This window comes from Rhinopithecus bieti, unplaced genomic scaffold (genome assembly GCF_001698545.2).
Source record: "Rhinopithecus bieti isolate Rb0 unplaced genomic scaffold, ASM169854v2 scaffold_9899, whole genome shotgun sequence".
NCBI lineage: Eukaryota > Metazoa > Chordata > Mammalia > Primates > Cercopithecidae > Rhinopithecus > Rhinopithecus bieti.
In genome coordinates this window covers 2,389,257-2,412,327 of record NW_016806979.1, presented here as the reverse complement: position 1 = coordinate 2,412,327, position 23,071 = coordinate 2,389,257, and the positions used below count along the sequence as shown (strand labels likewise).

General features: G+C 46.0%; 1 protein-coding gene across 1 annotated transcript in view; it reads left to right on the top strand.

Annotated features, from left to right (window-relative positions):
• RPTOR (regulatory associated protein of MTOR complex 1) overlaps positions 1-23,071 on the top strand; it is a 424,190-nt gene that overhangs the window by 72,700 nt on the left and 328,419 nt on the right. The window contains exon 2 of the mRNA XM_017879553.1: positions 5,335-5,437. Coding sequence (XP_017735042.1) covers positions 5,335-5,437 — 103 coding nt within the window. The remainder of the gene's footprint in view (positions 1-5,334; positions 5,438-23,071) is intronic.

Genomic DNA, 23,071 nt, shown 5'->3' with positions numbered 1-23,071 from the left:
GTTAACATGGTGAATGTTGGGTGCCGCTCCAAACCCTCCTGGGTGTGTTCACCCTCCTGGCTGTCGCTCCAAACCCTCCTGGGTGTGTTCACCTTCCTGGGTGCTGCTCCAAACCCTCCTGGGTGTTTTAACCCTCTTGGGTGTGTTCTGTGAGACAGGGCAGAGGGATCACATTATCCTTTCACCAAGGTGAACACTGGAATTTCAAAACCAAGCTGGCACCAAAGGACCATCAGCAACACTGCCCAGGCTGTTATAATACCATCAGGACCCCACTGCTTGACGGCCCCCAGCCTCTCCCACCTGGAATCCAAAGTGCCGTGGAGACCTTGAGCCGGGGAACAGGATCCTTAGGTGTGTGCTCCAGCCTTTAGGGGGTGCCTCCAGGATGACTGGGGGGAGACCTTGAGCTGGGGCACAGAGTCCTTAGGCGTGTGCTCCAGACTTTAGGGGGTGCCTCCAGGATGGCTGGGAAGACCAGTCATGAGTCAGAACTTCAGAATCTGAAAACTCCTTGGCACCTAAGAGGTCATTTGTCTCCACCCCCTCACTTTAAGGATGAGGAAATTTTTCAGGAGGGATTGAAATTAACTGTCATGTCCAAGGCCATGCATTGTTAGTGAGCATTTAAGGTTTTATAGTTTCTCAAAATGATACTCTTTTCAAATGCAAAATTAACCTATGGGGATATAACCATGTCATCTTAAATTACGTTGCATTGGAGGAAAATGTCTTAAAGTCAAAAAACTTATTTTATGTAATATTATGCAGTTTTTGGCACATTAAATTTGATAGCCCTTACATTTTAAACATTCTGTAACTGTTATTAAAAAACATTAATCAAGAGTTTTTGGAGCGAGGTTGCCATAGAAATGAAAATAAAATGCCAAAAGACGTTTTAGGTATAGCTAAGAATTAAAAAACTTACTGAATTTGAGGCTGGGTGTGGTGGCTCACACCTGTAATCCCAGCACTTTGGGAGGCGGATGCTGGTGAATCACCTGAGGTCAGGAGTTAGAGACCAGCCTGGCCAACATGGCGAAACCCCATCTCTACTAACAATACAAAAAGTTAGCTTGTCATGCTGGCAGGCGCCTGTAATCCCAGCTATTTGGGAGGCTGAGGCAGGAGAATTGCTAGAATTCAAGAGGCAGAGGTTGCAACGAGCCGAGATCGTGCCACTGAACTCCATCATGGTGTTTTGCCCAGTTTTGGAGTTAAATTGGTAGCTAGATGTTAGAGCAAACACATTGTTCTAGTTCATGTGTCAGTGTATTCTCAGGTGTTTTTCTTGTTTTCTTTCAAAGTAGAATGCAGGATGTAGGGTTAGGTGTGTATTGTGTAAACAAGGATGAATCAAATTAATTTCTTTCTTGTCTTGGTTCTTGTCTTTGTATAGTGTAGCTAATTTCACACATTCCAGCTGAGGGCCATGCCTTCCTATTGCTGGCCTGTAAAGAAGTCAGAAACGTCTTTCTCAGTAGCATTTAGTGAGTCAGGAATACCACACTCACTGACAGGCACGGTGAGGGGAGGCCCCTTAGTCATCCCATGGGACTCAAGGATGATCCTTGGGCTTCTATTAGCACTTTTGTGTAAGGGACTCAGAGATCTTCAGAGATCATTTTTATAAGTAACTAGAACTATGCATTTGACTGGGAATGTGAAAGTTTAAAAATTTAATTAGCTGCATTTGTAGAGGTGGAGGGAATATGACTTGTCTAGAATGACAGCCGAGATAGCAGAAATAGGAATAAAGTCAGAGGTGTTGGGAATGCCGCCTCACCGCCCTGTGTCAGCCTCCACTGCCTCCCCAACCCCGGTACACAGAGGAGGAAGGAGACCCAGCAGCCGCAGGGCCTCTTCACCCAGCGAGCTTCCCCTAGTCCTGGCTGCCCTACTTGCTGTCTCCCTGGACTTGCATCCACCCCTTACTCCCTGGATGCCCTGCTGGGAGGGGAACACCACCACCTAGTTCATGACCCTTTGGTGAAGGATGAAGTAGACTGTGTGTCTACACTGCACGGCTCAGGGAACAAGCACCTTAGCACAGGGAGGTCACCATTGATCAGAAGTGCTGGGACTGAGCCCCAAACCTGGCTGTGAACTTCCGGGGGGCAAGAAAGAACAGGGTTGTATGGGAAGTTACTGAGCGTACATCAGCCCAGAAAAACAGCTTTGCCCACCTTTTCCTGGGGTGCACAGAGCATATGGATCAACGGGGAGAAAGCACTGCCAGACAAGCCCCAGGGCAGCGGCAGTGGCACTTGGCCATGGGAGCAGCCGGTGGGTGTCTCCAGTTGGCCTGTTAATGCTGTTTCTTCCACTGGATTTTGCTACAGGAGCCTGACATCAGTTTAAGGTATATTCTCTTTGCAGATTAGGGACAAGATAAGAGAAGCCAGTTGGGAACCAGTTAAGCTCTGGGGAAGCACACGGTCTATTATGAAAATTAGAGAGCCTGATGGTGTGGATTGTTTTCTCATTAGAAGGCTTTCCTTCCCACAGAGGGCCCCTGCAGATGGCTGTAGGCAAAGCCAGCCTCTTCCTTTAGGAAGCAACTTGGAACTTGCTCCAGGGTTTAAATCAGTTCATCCCCACATTACAGAGCATGAAAGGAACACCCTTGATTTAAAACTGTTGTGAGGCAGGTGTTCACAGTTGTTCACCGTGGCCACAGGAAGACCGCAGAAACGTTTCCAGGAAATGTCTAGTTTTAAGCACTTTATCCTCAAAGGCTGAGTTTGCTATACAATAATTGGGATTTGGGATTATGGATACCGATTACTTAAATATTACTTAAATATTGGATGACTAATTAAATACAGTGACTTTTGTTGTTCTGATTTTCAGTGCTTTCTCCTGATAAAAGATGAAGATCTAAAACCGAAACAAGAGGAATGATCTGTTGGAAAGAATGAGACAGACTTATTATTCTTAGATAGTATAGTTGTATACTTTCAAAACCTGAAAGAATCACCAAAAAGCAATTACATTTAACTAAGAATGTAGTAAAGGAACTAACCATTTTTCTTATATAGCAACAATTATCAATAAGAAACTGTTATGGGGAAATACGTATTTCCCTGAAATACTCATGAAATATCTGGAAATAATTTTAAAATTAAAAATTAACATTTTTATTGGTGATAATTTTATACATTCATGAAATCGAATCAGAGTGATTAAGATACCTATCACCTTAAGTATTTACCATTTTCTTTTTTCTTTTTATTTTGTTTTGAGATGGAGTCTTGGTCTATTGCCCAGGCTGAGTGCAGTTGTACAATCTCAGCTCACTGCAACCTCTGCCTCCTGGGTTCAAGTAATTCTCCCGTCTCAGCCTCCTTAGTAGCTGGGATTACAGGTGCACACCACCACACCCGGCTAATTTTTGTGTTTTTAGTAGAGATGAGGTTTCACCATGTTGGCCAGGCTGGTCTTGAACTCCTGACCTCAGGTGATCCGCCTGCTTCAGCCTCCCAAAGTGCTGGGATTACAGGGGTGAGCCACCGTGCCCGGCCTATCTTTTCTTTATGCTAGAAACATGCGAATTATTGTCTTTAGGTATTTTAAAAATGATTTATTCATTTATTTATTTTTAGAGATGGGGTCTTGCTGTGTTGCCCAGGCCAGAGTACAGTGGCTGTTGGCAGGCACAGTCATTGCACACTGTACCCTCAAACTCCTGGGCTCAAGCAATGCTCCTGCCCCAGCCTCCTGAGCTGGGACCACAGGTGCGCACCACCACACACTTCTAGCTGCTCCAAATGTACTGTCAATTAAATTAATGTTAACTGTCATCACTCTACTGATCTGTGGGAATAATCCCAGTAAGAAATGCACAGGATTTATTCGTGAAGAAAACTGTAAGAATGTTACTGAAAACAGTTAAAGGAGCATTGGGTAAATGGAGAACCGTATTATGTTCTGCATAGAAAATAGAATATTATGAGGATATTACTTCTTAATGATAAGTTCAAATTAAACTTCCTTGCAATTTTAGTTCAGTGCAGTTTTAATAAAATCCCAATGGGATTAAAAGATTGAAAACTGATTTGAAAAAAATAAGTGAATATAAATAGCTAAGTAAAATAAAAAAAATGAGGGTGAAAAATGACCCAAGTATTATGAAATATGAAGATAAATTAGTTAAATTAATGTAGTGCTAGTAGAAGTATTGGTTGATAGGTTAATGGGATGAATTTGATTACCCAGTAATAGAATTTTGTCTCTGTGAGAATTAATATATGTATCTGTGCACACCTATGAGTTTGGGGCAGATTATTTAACAGAGATTGACACAACTGGCTAGTTTTATGAGAAAAAGTTAATCCTTATCTTGTATCATATACCAGAATAAGTAACATCCAGACAGCTTAAAGGGTCAGTGTAAAACAGAAACACCGTACCGAAATACAGTCTTCCCTCATTCCGCAGATAGTTAGCACCTAGTCAGGGCCAGGGTTTTGCTCAAACGAGTGGACTTGAGCCTCTGGCCCACTGAGGAGTGTCCGTGGGCTGGTGCTCTGCCAGGAGGAAAGGACAGGTGCGATCGCAGCGTTCCCCAGCTGGTTCCACCCCGATGGGGAGTGTGGAAGGTGTGTTGAGGGGTATCCAGAGAAGGCCTCCCCAAGAAATTGATCTTTAAACTGAGATCCAAGGAGAGAGTCAGAGCTGGCCAGGTGACCCGGGGGAGGGGAACTCCCAGCAGAGGGAACTGTGGGTTTGAGGGCCGAGAGGTCAGTGTGGCCATGCCACAGTGTAAGTACGAGGAATGAGTGGATGGTCCACGGAGGGTGAACGACGCAGGCAGTGAGAACAGTGAACAACGCTAGGAGAACCAGGCAGCATCACTGATGTGAATGAATGCAAACTAAATCAACACGACAGCTTTTCTCATTAAATGATTGATGATTTTGAATAACAAGGATTTTATATCTGGTTTACTATCTAGTGGGAGTGTAAATTTGTGTATGCAAAGGAATTTGGCAGAATGTATTGAGTGTGTTAAAATGTTTATATCTTTTGATCAAATAATTCCGTTTCTGGAGATTTATCATAGCCTGAGAATAGCCCTTCCTGCTATGTCCCTCTCACTACCTGCCCCCCTTGCTGTGAAACCCTGCCTTCAGAGAAGGGCGTCACTCCTGCACTAGGGCTGGGGTAGCCAGGTGACAGGTGGAGGGCTGGCTGAAGGGCAGGTGGGTGGGGAAGGGGCTCAGTGTTCTGGGGGATGTTTTAAAAGCTGGAAGAACACATAAATGAGATTCCATATTGAAAATATATATATATTATATATATAATTTTTTTTTTTTTCTGTTATGCTTTCAGATGAAGACAGTCAGTGTTGCCTTAGTTTTGTGCCTGAATGTTGGTGTGGACCCTCCCGATGTGGTGAAGACCACGCCCTGTGCGCGCTTGGAATGCTGGATCGGTGAGTACCTCTCTCACCCGCTGCCACGAAGGCCCTCTGGCTGGCTCTGGGCTGGGCGGGGCTCGCCAAGCCTGTGGTCTGGTCCAGGGGTCCGTCTCCAGCTGTGCAAATCAGGATTTTTTTTCTTTTTGGAATCACATCACCTTTAAGTAATTTCAGATGCATTCACCTGTGATGTGTAGTGGAGAAAGTATTTCAAGAAAAATTAATAAGATAATGATTATTGGGTTATATAATTTTCTACTTTAAATTTGTTCTGTCTGGCATAGTATCTATGTACACTTAAAAAAAATGGAATGACTGATACCTGCATGGAAATGTAGAAAAGGTAAATGGAACCATTTCCAGCAAAGCGTCACATAATGGATCATGGCCCATAATAATAATGGCCAGCATTTGCTGAGTGCTTCCAATGTGCCAGATACCATTGGAAGCACTTTACAATTCACAATGCTCACAACAACCCTGTGTGGTGGGGTTTATTGCTAATCTCCATTTGAGAGCTGAGGAACATGAGACATAGAGATTAGTAATTTGCTCACAGTTGTCCTGTAAGTAGCAGAGCTGGGATTTGAACCTATGCAGTTCAAGTCCAGAGACTGTGTTTTGTTTTTTGTTTTTTTTTTTAATTGTGGTAAAACATACACAACACAAAATACCATTCTAGGAATTATTAAGTGTACAATTCAACGACATGAAAGAATTCATAATGTTGTGCAAGCATTCTCACTGTCCGCCTCTAGAACTTTTCACCATCCCAAACGGAAACTCTGTCTCCATTACACAACTCCTCATTCCTGCCTTCCCCAGCCCCTAGTAACCACCATTCCACTGTCTGTCTCTATGAATTTGTCGTTCTAGGGACCTCATATCAGTAGACTGATAAGGTATTTGTCCCTTTGTTTCTGGCTTCTTTCACTTAGCATAATGCCCCAAAGTTCATCCACATTGTAGCATGTGTCAGAATTTCATTCCGTTTTAAGACTGAATTATATTTCATTGTATAGATACACCACACTTCTTTATCCATTCATCTGTTGATGGACATTTAGGTTGTTTTACCTCTTGGCTACTGTGAATCATGTTGCTATGATATGCGTGTACAACTACCCGTTTGAGTCTCTACTTTTCATTCTTTTGGATATATACCTAGGAGTGGAATTGCTGGATCACATGGTAATTCTGCGTTTAGTTTTTTGAGAATCAACCTTTTGTTTTCCACAGTGGCTGCACTATTTCACATTCCCATCAGCAGTGTACCAGGATTCCAGTTTCTCCACGTCCTGGCCGACAGTTGTTATTTATTTATTTTCTAATGGTCATCTTAACGGGTGTGAAGTGGATCTCGTGGTTTTAACTTGCATTTGCCTAATGATTTGTGATGTTGAGCATCTTTTATGGGCCTTTTGACCATTTATAGGTCTTCTTTGGAGAAATGTCTATTTAAGTTCTTTGCCCATTTTGAATTGGGTTGTTTATTTTGTTGTTGTTGAGTTGTAGGAGTTCTTTATGTATTCTGAATATTGGTCCTTTAGTAGAGGTACGGTTTGCAAAGTTTTCTTCCATCAGAGACTGCTCTTAACCATTCCACACTATATCTACTTTTCTTATTTTAGCATCAAATTTATTGAGATACAATTTTTTTTTAATTTTAAAATTTTGAGACCAAGTCTCACTTTTGTCGCCCAGGCTGGAGTGCAGTGGCATGATCTCGGCTCACTGCAGCCTCCACCTCCCAGGTTCAAGTGATTCTCCTGCCTCAGCCTCCCAATAACTGGGATTATAGGCATCTGCCACCATGCCCAAGCAATTTTGTATTTTAGTAGAGATGGGGTTTCACCATGTTGGCCAGTCTGGTCTCAAACTCCTGACCTTAGGTGATCCACCCACCTTGGCCTCCCAAAGTGCTGGGATTGCAGGCATGAGCCACCACACGCGGCCGAGATACAATTTATATACAGTAAAGTTCACATTTTTTAGGTGTACATTTCTTTAAGTTCTGACAAATATATAGTCATGTAACAAATGCCATAATCAATATATAGAATATTTCTGTCACACCAAGGAGGTTCCCTTGGGCCCCTTTGTAATCGATCCCCTCTCATTTCTCTGGCCTCTGGAAACCATTGATCTGATTTTTTCGTTTTACAGAATGTTATTTAAGCGGTGACATATAGTTTGTAGTTTCTCGTATCTTGCTTCTTTCCTTTAGCAGAATTTGTGATTCATCTGTAGCTACGTGTGTTAGTAGTTTTTTTGCATCATTCCATTTTGTGGCTCTCCCACAATTTGTTTATCCATTTACTAGCTGACAGACATTTGGGTTGTTTCTAGTTTTGGCAATTATGAATAAAATTGCTATAAGCACTTGATCTTTGTGTGGACATATTTTCTCTGGGTAAATATTCTGCCTCCCGGGTTCAAGCGATTCTCCTGCCTCAGCCTCCCGAGTAGCTGGGATTATAAGCATGCGCCACCATGCCCGGCTAATTTTGTATTTTACTAGAGACAGGGTTTCTCCATGTTGGTCAGGCTAGTCTCGAACTCCCGACCTCAGGTGATCCACCCACCTCGGCCTCCCAAAGTGCTGGGATTACAGGCGTGAGACACTGCGCCTGGCCAAGTGTATGTTTAATTCTTTAAGGAACTGCTGAACTGTCAGTTTTTTAAAAGATTTTAAAAAATAATGAATAGATGTCTTTTATATTTACCTTCATATTTATTGTTTTGAGGACCATTCATTTCTTTCCACAGTTCCAAGTTTCTATCTGGTATCATAATCATCATGCCTAAAGAACTTACTTTAACATATCTTGCAGTGCTGGTCTATAGGCATTAAATTTTCCTAAATTTCTGTTTGGAAAATTCTTCATTTTGTCTTTGTGGTTGAAAGGTATTTTTTCTGGGTATATAATTTTCTGTTGACTCTTTTAGCACTGTCTTTCAAAATAGTCACCTGTTATTTTCTGGCTAGCAGTTTCTGAGAAGTCTGCTGTAATTCTTTGTTTTCTGTATATTTTGTTTCATTTTCTCTGGCAACCTTCAAGATGTTCCCTTTGTATTCTCAGTAGCTTTATCTATAACCTATTAGTTTTTTTGTTGTTCGTTTGTTTTGGAATTTATTCTCCCCACCCTTTTTTTTCTTTTAGAGAGGGGTGTCTCTCAATGTTGCCCAGGCTGGGCTGTGCTTGAACATCTGGGCTCTAGTGATCCTCTTGCCTCAGCCTCCTGAGTAGCTGGGACTATGAGTGCACAGTACTGCACCTGTGAAATTTATTCTTTTGGGTTTCTGTGAGCTTCTTGGATGTGTAGTTGGATGTCTTCATCTTTGAAAATTCCCATTATCTTTTCCAATATTTATTGATGGTTTCTCTCTCTTGTGGGACTCAGCTCTCTGTGTATTGCACTGTTGGACATTGTCCCGCAGCTCTTCCGTGTGTCTCTGTGTTCTGGGACTCAGCTCTCTATGTATTGCACTGTTGGACATTGTCCCGCAGCTCTTCTTTTTTGTTTTTTTTTTTAATTGTGGTAAAACATACACAACACAAAATACCATTCTAGGAATTATTAAGTGTACAATTCAACGACATGAAAGAATTCATAATGTTGTGCAAGCATTCTCACTGTCCGCCTCTAGAACTTTTTCACCATCCCAAACGGAAACTCTGTCTCCATTACACAACTCCTCATTCCTGCCTTCCCCCAGCCCCTAGTAACCACCATTCCACTGTCTGTCTCTATGAATTTGTCGTTCTAGGGACCTCATATCAGTAGACTGATAAGGTATTTGTCCCTTTGTTTCTGGCTTCTTTCACTTAGCATAATGCCCCCAAAGTTCATCCACATTGTAGCATGTGTCAGAATTTCATTCCGTTTTAAGACTGAATTATATTTCATTGTATAGATACACCACACTTCTTTATCCATTCATCTGTTGATGGACATTTAGGTTGTTTTTACCTCTTGGCTACTGTGAATCATGTTGCTATGATATGCGTGTACAACTACCCGTTTGAGTCTCTACTTTTCATTCTTTTGGATATATACCTAGGAGTGGAATTGCTGGATCACATGGTAATTCTGCGTTTAGTTTTTTGAGAATCAACCTTTTGTTTTCCACAGTGGCTGCACTATTTCACATTCCCATCAGCAGTGTACCAGGATTCCAGTTTCTCCACGTCCTGGCCGACAGTTGTTATTTATTTATTTTTCTAATGGTCATCTTAACGGGTGTGAAGTGGATCTCGTGGTTTTAACTTGCATTTGCCTAATGATTTGTGATGTTGAGCATCTTTTATGGGCCTTTTGACCATTTATAGGTCTTCTTTGGAGAAATGTCTATTTAAGTTCTTTGCCCATTTTTGAATTGGGTTGTTTATTTTGTTGTTGTTGAGTTGTAGGAGTTCTTTATGTATTCTGAATATTGGTCCTTTAGTAGAGGTACGGTTTGCAAAGTTTTTCTTCCATCAGAGACTGCTCTTAACCATTCCACACTATATCTACTTTTCTTATTTTAGCATCAAATTTATTGAGATACAATTTTTTTTTAATTTTTAAAATTTTGAGACCAAGTCTCACTTTTGTCGCCCAGGCTGGAGTGCAGTGGCATGATCTCGGCTCACTGCAGCCTCCACCTCCCAGGTTCAAGTGATTCTCCTGCCTCAGCCTCCCAATAACTGGGATTATAGGCATCTGCCACCATGCCCAAGCAATTTTTGTATTTTTAGTAGAGATGGGGTTTCACCATGTTGGCCAGTCTGGTCTCAAACTCCTGACCTTAGGTGATCCACCCACCTTGGCCTCCCAAAGTGCTGGGATTGCAGGCATGAGCCACCACACGCGGCCGAGATACAATTTATATACAGTAAAGTTCACATTTTTTAGGTGTACATTTCTTTAAGTTCTGACAAATATATAGTCATGTAACAAATGCCATAATCAATATATAGAATATTTCTGTCACACCAAGGAGGTTCCCTTGGGCCCCTTTGTAATCGATCCCCTCTCATTTCTCTGGCCTCTGGAAACCATTGATCTGATTTTTTCGTTTTACAGAATGTTATTTAAGCGGTGACATATAGTTTGTAGTTTCTCGTATCTTGCTTCTTTCCTTTAGCAGAATTTGTGATTCATCTGTAGCTACGTGTGTTAGTAGTTTTTTTGCATCATTCCATTTTTGTGGCTCTCCCACAATTTGTTTATCCATTTACTAGCTGACAGACATTTGGGTTGTTTCTAGTTTTTGGCAATTATGAATAAAATTGCTATAAGCACTTGATCTTTGTGTGGACATATTTTCTCTGGGTAAATATTCTGCCTCCCGGGTTCAAGCGATTCTCCTGCCTCAGCCTCCCGAGTAGCTGGGATTATAAGCATGCGCCACCATGCCCGGCTAATTTTGTATTTTTACTAGAGACAGGGTTTCTCCATGTTGGTCAGGCTAGTCTCGAACTCCCGACCTCAGGTGATCCACCCACCTCGGCCTCCCAAAGTGCTGGGATTACAGGCGTGAGACACTGCGCCTGGCCAAGTGTATGTTTAATTCTTTAAGGAACTGCTGAACTGTCAGTTTTTTAAAAGATTTTAAAAAATAATGAATAGATGTCTTTTATATTTACCTTCATATTTATTGTTTTGAGGACCATTCATTTCTTTCCACAGTTCCAAGTTTCTATCTGGTATCATAATCATCATGCCTAAAGAACTTACTTTAACATATCTTGCAGTGCTGGTCTATAGGCATTAAATTTTCCTAAATTTCTGTTTGGAAAATTCTTCATTTTGTCTTTGTGGTTGAAAGGTATTTTTTCTGGGTATATAATTTTCTGTTGACTCTTTTAGCACTGTCTTTCAAAATAGTCACCTGTTATTTTCTGGCTAGCAGTTTCTGAGAAGTCTGCTGTAATTCTTTGTTTTTCTGTATATTTTGTTTCATTTTTCTCTGGCAACCTTCAAGATGTTCCCTTTGTATTCTCAGTAGCTTTATCTATAACCTATTAGTTTTTTTGTTGTTCGTTTGTTTTGGAATTTATTCTCCCCACCCTTTTTTTTCTTTTAGAGAGGGGTGTCTCTCAATGTTGCCCAGGCTGGGCTGTGCTTGAACATCTGGGCTCTAGTGATCCTCTTGCCTCAGCCTCCTGAGTAGCTGGGACTATGAGTGCACAGTACTGCACCTGTGAAATTTATTCTTTTTGGGTTTCTGTGAGCTTCTTGGATGTGTAGTTGGATGTCTTCATCTTTGAAAAATTCCCATTATCTTTTCCAATATTTATTGATGGTTTCTCTCTCTTGTGGGACTCAGCTCTCTGTGTATTGCACTGTTGGACATTGTCCCGCAGCTCTTCCGTGTGTCTCTCTCTTCTGGGACTTAGCTCTCTATGTATTGCGCTGTTGGACATTGTATCGCAGCTCTTTCCGTTTGTTCTCTCCCATGTCGCATTGAGCTTTTGTTAGTCTGCTGATAAACCAGTCAAAGGAATTCTTTTTCTCTGATATTGGGTTTTTTATTTCTAGCATTTCCATTGACTATTTTAGTTTCCATCTCTAGGGGAAAGGCATATCGCCCGCCTTTCCTTCTAGAACCTCTGCTACGTTCATCATAGTTACCTTAGAGTCCTTGACCTATAGTTCAGAAATCAGGGTCAGCCCTGAGTCTGAGTCTCCTAATTCCTTTGTTATCTCTTGACTGTAATGTGCTTTTCCTTGCTTTTTTGTGTGCTTTATAAATTTTAATTGCATGCTGGACATTGTGTGTAGAACAATAGCGAATGAGGTAAGTCGTATAGTCTATAGTTTAGTAAGTAGTTAACTGGGGTTGGAATTTGTTGTTGTAATGGTTATACCTACTGCAGCAGAAACTTAGTTCTTAGAGTGATTAGTTGGTGCTTGTATCAGTCAAGGTTCTCCAGAGAAACAGGGGCAGTAGGGGTGTGTGTGTATGTGTGTGTGTGTGTGTGTAAGTGTAAGTATGTATGTATGTATGCATGCATGTCTTGTAGTCTTCAGGCAGAAATTTCTTCTTAGGAAAACCTCAGTTTGGCTCTTAAGGCCTTTAACTAATTGGGTGAGACCCCCCCATATTACCAAAGAAAATCTCCTTGAAGCCAGCTGATGGTGGATGTCACCATATGTAGAGAGTACTTTCACAGTGGCGCCTGGTTCGTGTTTGATTGAATTGCTGAATGCTGTGGCCCGGCCCAGTGGACACATAAAGCTGACCAGCACAGTCCTCCTGTGTTAGAGTGGGTATAGGCACGCCAGGGGGTTTTCCCAGGGTTCCTGCTCCACCCCTAGCCTGAGCTGTGCCTGCCCACCTGCCGCACCGAGTGGTCCCTGGCTTTGCCTGTCTCCTGGCACGGGATTTCCATTGCTAGTGACCCAGCGCCAGGCTGTGGAGTGGTGGGAGCTCTCTGTGGTCCTGGTTTCTCTTTAGTCTCAGGCAGGCCCTGGGTGTCTGGGCCTTGGACGGAGTGCAGTTGCAGTGTTTTCGCCTGTCCCCCCAGTGGTGGCAAACGTCTGCCTCGGTTCAGTGTAGAATTCTGTGCCCAGGGTGTGTTCTGCTCCTATCCCAGGAGTAGGCCGTTTTGCGCCTTCCCTCACCCCATCCTCCATGCCCTTCACCTGTGTCTTGGGACAATGTGTTCTAAGCCCATGGTGAGCAAGGTAGGTTTTGTCTGTATCTCCCCCCACCCTCCAGGTACAGGAGTGTTTGCCTGTTCTTGTGGACTGAGGGGCTTCTGGCCCCTGGGATCTGGCTTTGCTTCCTAGGGGAGGAGGTCTCTGGGGGCAGGTGGGCTTTAAGCCTCTCCACACTCTGTGCTGCCTCCAGAGTGGGTGCTTCTCATGAGCGTGCAGTGAGGGTGCACGCAGGGGAGTGTGAGCGCCCCTTGTGCCTGGACCCCCTGCGTTTCCACACGGATATGCGAGCCCACAGTGGGGCCTTGAGGACGCGTTACCATCTTAGCTGGTTTCTTTTGCAGACCGTATGCTCTTCGAAGGTGGCCTGTGCGTGTGCCTGGGCTCTCAGAGAGGACAGGCTGTGGGATTTGGTTTATTTGTCTGCCCTGCGGCCTCAGCTCTCTTATGAGCGCAAGAAAAGTGATGATGTTGCTGATTGTTCAGCTTTCTCATGTTGATAGGATTGGAGCAACTCTTCCCCCCCAGCTTTCTACATCCTAAGCAAAAGCAGAAGTTCCCTTTATTACTTTAACAAAAATTACAAATTATTCTCAACCTGGGCAGCATAGTAAGAGACCATGTCTCTACAAAATATCAGAAAATTAGGGGGGCATGGTGGCTGATTTTGAGATGACAGATATGCCTGTAGTCCCAGGTACTCTGGAAGCTACAACAGGAGGATCACTTAAGCTTGGGAGGTCGAGGCTGCAGTGAGCTATGATTGTGCCAGTGCACTCCAGCCTGGGCAACAGAGTGAGACCCTGTCTCAAAAAACCCCAAATTCTTCTCATCTAAATCTAATCTGATCTGAATTGGAAATAAATGTGTTTCCTGCATTATTTGGCTCTCTCACTACGTGAGGGTGTTTTAGGATGACAGTTCCCTCACCCCTTCCAGGCTGCTTGTCCCCCATACCCCATGATGGAGCAGCTGTGTTTTGTGGTTGATTTTCTCAGACGCTCTCTTGGCTCACTGCTGGCTCCCGGTGACTGTGCTGGTTGAAATTGACTTCTTATTAGCCACCGTGGACTCTTTCCGCTTCATCTGTCCCTTGTCACAGCTGAATGTAATCAGTTGTTTTCTCTTCCTCTGCAGTGATGCTTATGTGAGGCTTTTAGAAGAAGCCCTCCTCATCCAGATCCCTGTGTGTGCTCTGGGGACGCGCAGGCCCTTTGGGGTTGTGTAGGTGGTGTCGTCTGAGGATCCGAGTTGCTCTTCCCGGCCTGAAGAGCCTGAGATTTTGTCAGAGCTCACCGCCCTCTCCCACACAGTCTCTTTGATCAGTATTTACACAGTGTTAATGAGAATGGAAAGAACTCCATGCTTCTTTCTTGGTGTGAAAGATCCAGCAATTGAGATTTCTGAAAATTGTGTTTTAAAAGTTTTTCTGCCGTTTAGAAATATAGTCTACTTTCTGATAATTTCAAGTGAGTTTTAAGTTTAGAAGGGCATGTGCTTTTCTAAGTTGGAAAATTTTATTTGGCCTTTATTAAAAGTGGGCAGGGGCCTGGTCCTGGTGATGGTGGTTTTAACAAATGGCATGAGAGGACAAGAAGCCTAGTGATTGGAATCAGCACATTTGCAGGAGTGTGTAGCAGCCCACATTTTATTTTTTAGTTTATTTATTTACTTTAAAATTTTCATTTTTCTGAGGTAGGACCTCACTCTGTTGCCCAGGCTGGAGTGCAGTGGTGATCATAGCTCACTGCAGCCTCAAACTCCTGGGCTCAAGCCATCCTCCTCCCTCAGCTTCCTGAGTAGCTGGCACTGTAGACGTGCATCCCCCGCGCTTTTAAAATTTTTTGTGGAGACAGGGTCTCACTTTGTTGCTCAGGCTGGTTTCGAACTCCTGGGCTCAAGTGAATCTCCCACCTCAGCCTCTTCAAAGTGTTGAAATTACCGGCATGAGCTACCACACTAGGCCCATTTTTTATTATGAAAAAAAAGTTCCAAAAGTTGCAAGTATAGTACTAAGCTGTGTCCTTTCTGATTCATTGAGAGAAGGCTGCTGACGTGGTGCTTCAGCACCTCTGAATTCCTTAGTGTGTAATTCCTGCCAACAGGGAGTTTCTCTTTCCAGACGACAACGCAGTCACCAAAATCAAGGAGCTTCGCATGGACGTATGACTGCCACGTAAGCCTCAGCTGCATGCAGGTTTGCCAGTGTCCCAGGAATGTCCTTTGTAGCACAGAATCCTGCTCATCCATGCGCCATCCTCATTTCCTCTCACTCAGTCTAAAGCAGTTCCACAGGCATTCCGTGACACCCCGACCCTGGCGTGTGAAGATGGCAGCCTCTTGGTTTAGTAGAATGTCTCTGGTGCCTCCTAATGATTCCATTTAGGTCATGCTTCACTGGCAGGAGCATCGCGCAGAGCTGCCTGCTTCACGCGGGCTGCGCCGGGTGGTGCGGGGCTGTGATTTATCCATTACTGGTCATGCAGATCTTCTCAGCTGATTAAGCTGGCGCCTGCTGGACCTCATGTGAAATTCCCCTTTGTAGTTGAAAGGTATTTTCGGGAAGAGGTGCTTTGAGATTGTGCAAATATTCCTTTCCTCGTCACTTTCAGTTTCTTCATTTTGAACTCATGGCCTCCATTTTCATTCGGTGGATTTAGAATCCAGTGTCATCCTTTGGTGCTGAGCTTGTCTCCCTCTGGTTGTTGGGAACCCACTGGGCCGGATTTTTTGACTTCTGTCTTGCTTCCATCATTCATGGAGCATGTGGTTACTTTGAAGACAAGTATCTTATCTAGTCTTTTTCGCAGCCTCGTTCCTCCTAGTGGAATGTGGTGTTAGAAACTGAGATGTGGGTGCCAGGTGTTCTCTTTGAACTGACGTGCTATTGCTCCCGGGACCTCTCTTGCTGGACAGAGCAAGGAAATGCATGTGTGTGCATACCGTGTGTGTGTGCGTACTGTGTGTGTGCGTACTGTGTGCATGGGTGCATACTGTGCATGCGCATACTGTGTGCGTGTGCGTACTGTGTGTGCATACTCTGAGTGCATACTATGTGCGTGCATACTGTTGGTGTGTGCATACTTGTGTGCGCGTACCTGTGTGTATGACGATACTGTGTGCGCCGGGCGGTGTGTGCGATACTGTGTGCGGGTGCAGGACTGTGTGCATGGCCATAGCTTTGTGGTGCATGCCGTGCTGCATACTGTTGCTGTATGACGTGTGGGGCAGTCTGTGTGCAGTGCAGTACTGATGTGTGTGTGCTTACTGTGTTGGGGTGGGTATACGGTGTGTGCTACTGTGGTGTGCGATGAACTGCGTGCTGCGCATACTGGTGTTTGCATACTGCTGTGCATGTGCCGTACTGGTAGATGCAGGACCTGTGTGCTCTGATGCATATGGTCGTGCATGACTGTGTGTGTCGCATAGTGTGTGTGTGACTATACTGTGTGCTTGGTGCGTACGTATGTGCTCTGCGATAGCTGTGTGGTGCATACTGTGTGCGGGTACCAACTGTGGGTGTCGGATACTGTATGTCGTGGTGCATCTGTGTGCGTGTGCATACGTATGTGTGTGTGCGTTATACTGTGTGTGTGGTGGCATACCTGTGTACGTGTGCTTCTCTCCTCTACACATTTGTTCTCGCAGGGCGCTATTTCGTGTACGCTCGTCTACATTGTACGATTCATGCCTATTCACGTTCATGGGCGTTTTCCGTGTACTTTGTGGTCCATCGTCTCGTGACAGTGACAACCTTGTATCCTTTTCCTTATTGTACGTTGGTAAATGTGGGTACCTCCTCCTGTGTGTGACCCTCTTCTCCTCTCTGCCATTGCTGTCCCTCTCTGACCCCGTTATCCTTTGCTGTTTCACCCCCAGTGTCTGCCTTTCTCACTGTCCTGGTCCAATACCCATATGGTCACCTCCCTGCAACCACACCTCTCCTTCTTCCTCTGCACGGGCTCTGGGCCCAGTCAGACTTGACAGCTCATTCCAGGCCACTGTGGCTCCCATTATCCTGGGGCAGATGCCAGCTTTGCCCAGACCCACCTTGTGGCTTTAGGATTGTTAAAAGAAGGGATTTTAGCATTTTCAACAAGTGCTTTAGGTTTCAGGCCTGGCCAGCCAAGGGAAGGATGATACACCAGTAACCAAGACTGGGAGCTGGGCCGGCTGGGCAGATGGTGGGATTCCATTTGCACATGGTGAGGTGCTTCTAGGAACCTCCGAGTGGAGCCACCATCCAGCGGAAAGCAGATCTGGTGGGAGAAGGGGGCTTGTTATAGACTAGAGGAACCAGGGGAGGTCACCGCATAGCACGAACTAGACCAGAGGGTGTGGGGCAGAGGCAGGGCCCTGAGGGTGCAGAGAGGGGTACCGAAGAGAGGACCAGCGTGCTTCTGGATGAGTGCATGGAGGAGCTTCTGGTCAGCATTGTCAAGGCTGAGAGGTGGGGACCGGGCTGATTGTAGCGACCTGAAGAGTGAAGGCAGATGAAGTGGGGAAGCTTGTGGGGCGGCTTGGCCAGGAAGGTGAGGAGTGGGTGCTAGTGATGGGGCTGGGCTCGGCGATGGGTTTGCTCTGCCTTCCTCAAGATGAGAATGACTGGGGCTGTGGAGGAACCCTTCCTTACAGGGATTGGTGCAATCAAATTACTTAAAAACCTGTTACCGTTTAGAAGTCAGAGCTCAGGATTTTATATTTGGTCTTAGCATTTTGAGATCTATTACTGGAAATTGAGATTTTGTGTTAAGACTCCAGCTTTATTCCTTCCAGCTGTGCTACACATTTAACTGTTTTGGGCCTCAGTTTCCTCATCTGTAAAGTGGAGCTAGTGGGGTTGGGGAATTAACTGGGAGCAGAGACCCAGTTTGGTGCAGAGACTGGTCCTCACCTCCGCTGCCCCAACCCCAGTCCCTACTTCTAGCCCAACATCACAACACCTCAAATACCCCGACCGCTACGTCACGGCGCCGAAGCATCCCGACCCCTACAACCCTGTCTTAGTCTATTGTTGCTGCTCTCACGGAATACCCAAGACTGAGTAATTTATAAACGACAGAAATGCATTTCACACAGTTCCGGGGGCTGAGGAGTCTAAGATAAAGGCACTGGCAGGCCTGGTGTCTCCTGAGGGCCCTGTCCATCTTCCAGTGCTGTGACACTGTGTCCTGTCATGGTGGAAGGGACAGAAAGGCAGAAGGTGTGACTAGTTCCCTCCAGCCCTTTTATGAGACACGATCGCCTCCTGAAGGCCCCATCTCTTCATAGTATCACATTGGGCTTCTGTTCCAACACGTACATTTTGGGGGACACATTCAGAACATAGCACCAGCCCCAGTACCCCCCTGCAGATCACCCATACCCCTCCCCAATATGCCCCAGTACCCCCACTCCAGATCGCCCACACCCCCCCAACACGCCCCAGTACCCCACTCCAGATCGCCCACACTCCCCCCAACACGCCCCAGTACCCCACTCCAGATCGCCCACACTCCTCCCCAACACGCCCCAGTACCCCACTCCAGATCACCCACACCCCCCAACACGCCCCAGTACCCCCACTCCAGATCGCCCACACTCCTCCCCAACACGCCCCAGTACCCCCACTCCAGATCGCCCACACCCCCCAACATGCCCCAGTACCTCCACTCCAGATCGCCCACACCCCCCAACATGCCCCAGTGCTGCATGGGGAGCAGGGGCCACAGTGCTGCACGAGCTGCTGCCTGAATCTGTGCCTCTTCCGCTGCTTTCTGTGGAGTTGACTATGAAAGAGGGCTGCAGTGAACACAGCTCATTGAGCCCCACTGCCGGGCCTGCAGCCTTGCGGGACAGCCACTTACTCAGGGTTGAAGGTCTCCAGCAGATTCTGGGAGTAGATGCATGGTGCTGCTTATTTCGTTCTACAGATTAAACATCCAATATGTCAGGTAGCAATATGTGTGAATCCCCTGTGCTTTATGTAGAACCCTGAGGATGGGGCTCATTTTTGGGCAGGATGGGGTGGAGCGGAAGGTGGTCTGTGCTGATGTTAGAGGGGCATGAGAAGCTTGAAAAATAGACGAAGCCTTACCTTTCTGTTTGTTTTTGGGTAACTGTTTGTGCCTGAACCACGCAGGAAGACAGCACTCCTTCCAGAGCTGAGGGAGAGCAGGTGTCCTGTCTGTGAGCAAACAAGGGGCCGATGCCCGGCTCTGGACGGCATGGCCTCCCTGCTGGGTCATCCAGATGAAGCCCGGGGCTGTGGAGTCAGCTCGTGAGAAATGGGATCCAGGTCCTGAGCTGGAACTGGCAAGAAGGGGTCGCAGTGCGCACCTGCGTTTCCAGCCCTGCCCCTGCCGACAGCTGAGGCCTCTTTTCCCACCCCTGCTCCTCCCTTCTCTGGATAATAAGATGCTGTTCTAGTTCATAGAAGTGACACTTGTCTCTTTTCAGAGAGGCATGGGAGAGGCTGTTTTGTTTTATGGCCCGACATTAAATGCTACAACAATAATACTGAAAACAATCCTGCTGAAGAACTGTGTGTGCCCCACTCTTGGGGAACCGGCTGTGGCGGCAGAGTGCGAATGAGCTGCATGCTGAGCGGGGGGCGTCATTTAGCGGAAATGGTTTTGTGTGCCAGCTAATGGTAGCTGTTATCCGAAGAGGTGGGAATGCCAAAGGTTTGTCAGATGCATGGAAATTCTGTCATCCCAAGGGAACATTTGGGAGGCTCTTAGCTTTGTTTTTCTCTTCTTAATGCATACACGTGAGCATTAAGAGACCTTGGGTAGATGAGCTGAAAATAGTCGTGATCGCCCTTGGCGGTGGCTGGTGGGTTTACAGAGCACTTGCATGGACTTCGCCATTGATTCTTGCAACCATTAGGGATTCATGGACCAGTCAAGTTGGTTAACAAATATTGGTGAGGTGGAAACGTATATGTTAAGCATAGTGCTATGTACAAGGAACTGTAAGCTGCGCTCTTGCTTTCAAGGCAGTGGTAGTACAGCTGGGGAGGTGAGACTAGGACCATGCAGTAGAACAGAGGCCAGTATGAGGCCAAGCTTGAATGGCCTGGAGGCCAGAGAATGCTGTGGCAGAGACGTCAGGGCCGGCGGTGGGAGGCAAGAGCAGAGAGCCGAAGGAGGAGAGCGAGCTCACACTCTGAGGTCCGAGGGGCTTGGTTTTGGCACACCATCTGGGCTCCCTCTGGGCCTGGGGGGTCAGTAGCACGCGTTAGCCACGGCCAGTCACAGCCCTATGCTCCAGCACAGCTCTGTGCCTGCAGCTGAAACCTTGGCTCTTTGGGGTTCATGGTTTAAAATGCTGTTTTTTTTCTTTTCTTTTCTTTTCTTTTCTTTTCTTTTCTTTTCTTTTCTTTTCTTTTCTTTTCTTTTCTTTTCTTTTCTCTTTTCTTTTTTCTTTTCTTTTCTTTCCTTTCCTTTTCTTTTCTTTCTTTCTCTCTCTCTCTCTCTCCTTTTTTGAGATGGAGTCACACAGGCTGGAATGCAGTGGTGTGATCGTGGCTCACTGTAGCCTCTACCTCCTGGACTCAAGCGATCCTCCCACCTCAGCCTCCTGAGTATTTGGAACCACAGGCATGCTACCAACACGCCGATTAATTAAAAAAAAAATTCTTGTAGAGATGGGGTCTCATTTTGTTGTCCAGGCTTCACACACTTTTCTCTGCCCCGTTGCATTGGTGTCTCAAGGTGGTGTCTCCGCTTCCGTCTGAAGGAATCTGAAAGAAGAAGGTTAACTGCTTGGAGCCCGCCTCTCTCCTCTAAAAAAGTGAGGACTGTTTTTAAAACAGGACATGTTCATCCCCTCATACCTGCTGAAAATCTATATAGCTCCTGGTTTTTGTATAGTACAGCAATAGGCAACACAAGAACATAATCTTGTAGCTATGTGAGGAGTGAGGCCTAGTGGTTAGAACGGTGCTAGACTGTACAAGATGGTTCCTGTACGGCTCCCACCCCAGCCCCACAGACGCCGCAAGGGCTGCAGGTCCCGGCCGAAGCTTTCCTGCCCTGGGTGCCTGCAGCTGTGTGGCTCCGAGCTTTGCCCCTGAGCTGAGGAAGGTCACAGCTGTGTGGCTCCGAGCTTTGCCCCTGAGCTGAGGAAGGTCACAGCTGTGTGGCTCCGAGCTTTGCCCCTGAGCTGAGGAAGGTCACAGCTGTGTGGCTCCGAGCTTTGCCCCTGAGCTGAGGAAGGTCACAGCTGTGTGGCTCCAGGCTTTGCCCCTGAGCTGAGGAAGATCACACACCTCTCCCTGTATACAGGACTGATTATTACAAAATAGACAGGGACGGCGTTATGGTTAGGAGAACAAAGACTCATTAAAAACCATTTCTAATTTCAAAGTAGCCCTTTTGCCATTATGTATTTTCTCAGTCAAAAATGAGTTGTTTAAGGCTACACAACTAATGAGTGACAGAGTCCTTGAAAGCCACAGAGAATTTGCACTTCATTTAGTAGGCAGCACTCAGTTAATAAGTCAATTAACAAATGTTTATTAAGTGTCTACTAAATACAAGGTACAAAGAGCTACAAAGACTCTCTGAGCAGTGAGTGCTGGACAGGCTTTCAGTGCGAACTTTTCACGGAAGGAAAGGACAGCACACAGGAGACTGCACCGAACCCGAGTGTACCCTAAACAGACCATGCCCATGGGCCCCAGCTTGAGGAACAACATGACCAGTGGCCCAGAGGCCTAATCTTGTCACCTATGGGTCCCTCCCCCAGCCCCACTGCTGGGTCTCCACTCTCGACAGCTTTCCATCTACATGGAGCACACAGCCGGCACTGTGGGCTTCTGAGGGGAGGGGCCGGCACTGTGGGCTTCTGAGGGGAGGGGCCGGCACTGTGGGCTTCTGAGGGGAGGGGCCGGCCTGCGCCCATCTTTAGGGTGGACCGAGAAGAGAAAGACGAGGTCTGTGGTGGCCCTGTCCGTGCCTGGGGCACCACCCTCTTTGGAGTCATTGGGTCAGATTCAGGAATCCAGCTGGGAGGTGGGATGGTCTCAGTGGCGTCGTGAAGTGCTGCGCATTGGGTGGACTCGTTAGCAGTGGATGGTGGAGCGCCAGCTCTTTGGAAGGTGAAATGGATAGGACGGGTAATCAAACTGGGTACACAGGAAGAAGATGGAGAGGTATAAAAAGAAAAAACTGCACCCCTTCAGGCTAACTGAATGCCAGCACTGTCAGTAACCTTTGGCCAAGTCATCTGGCTGCTTTAACTTCAGCTTACCCTTCTGTCCCATAAGGTTGGACCAAGTTCCTTTCAGTGTAAAGTTCTAAATGTCTTGAAATTCAGAGGGGTTATGCTGAAAATCTTGCAAATAGGAAAATTTGTAAAGAGCTAAATGTTTTATACAAATACCAATTACCGTCTCCTTTTCCATCCACCTACCCATCCACATCATTCATCAAGTTACCCACACACTCACTCGCCGCTGAAGTTTCGTTAGTTCTTTCCAGGTTCCCCTTCAATCGAAACTCATGAAGGAATTAGAGACACAACTACAGTTTTAAATTTATGATCTGTCCACCTCACCCCACATCAGACTGATACTATTGTCAGCAATATCCATGGGGGAATTTAATTTTAGTTTATTTACATTATACTTAATCAAATGCTAAATGCATCGTTTTATTTGACCTCATTCTTTCCTGTCTCTTCCTCTGCTTCTCATTTCAGCTCTCCTACCCAGTGTCCTATTCTTGGGAGAGAACCATGCAATTAACTGACCACAGGGATTCCCAGTGGATAGGAGGTTATAGCGCCATGTAGCTGGTCATAGCCTGGTGAGCAGCCGGCAGTGGCTTCACCCCTCCTGGGTGGGCAGGTGTCCTGACCTGAGTCAGGGCAGGGAGAGTGGGGCCCCTGCCGGGCTACCTCTACTCACGTGGGCCCCTGTGTCTCTGCAGGATGTTGTGAGGGATGCAGGGAAGTGCCACAGAGGCTGCCTCCTGTCAACACTGGGGAGAGGGTGGGATGGGAGAAGGGCCT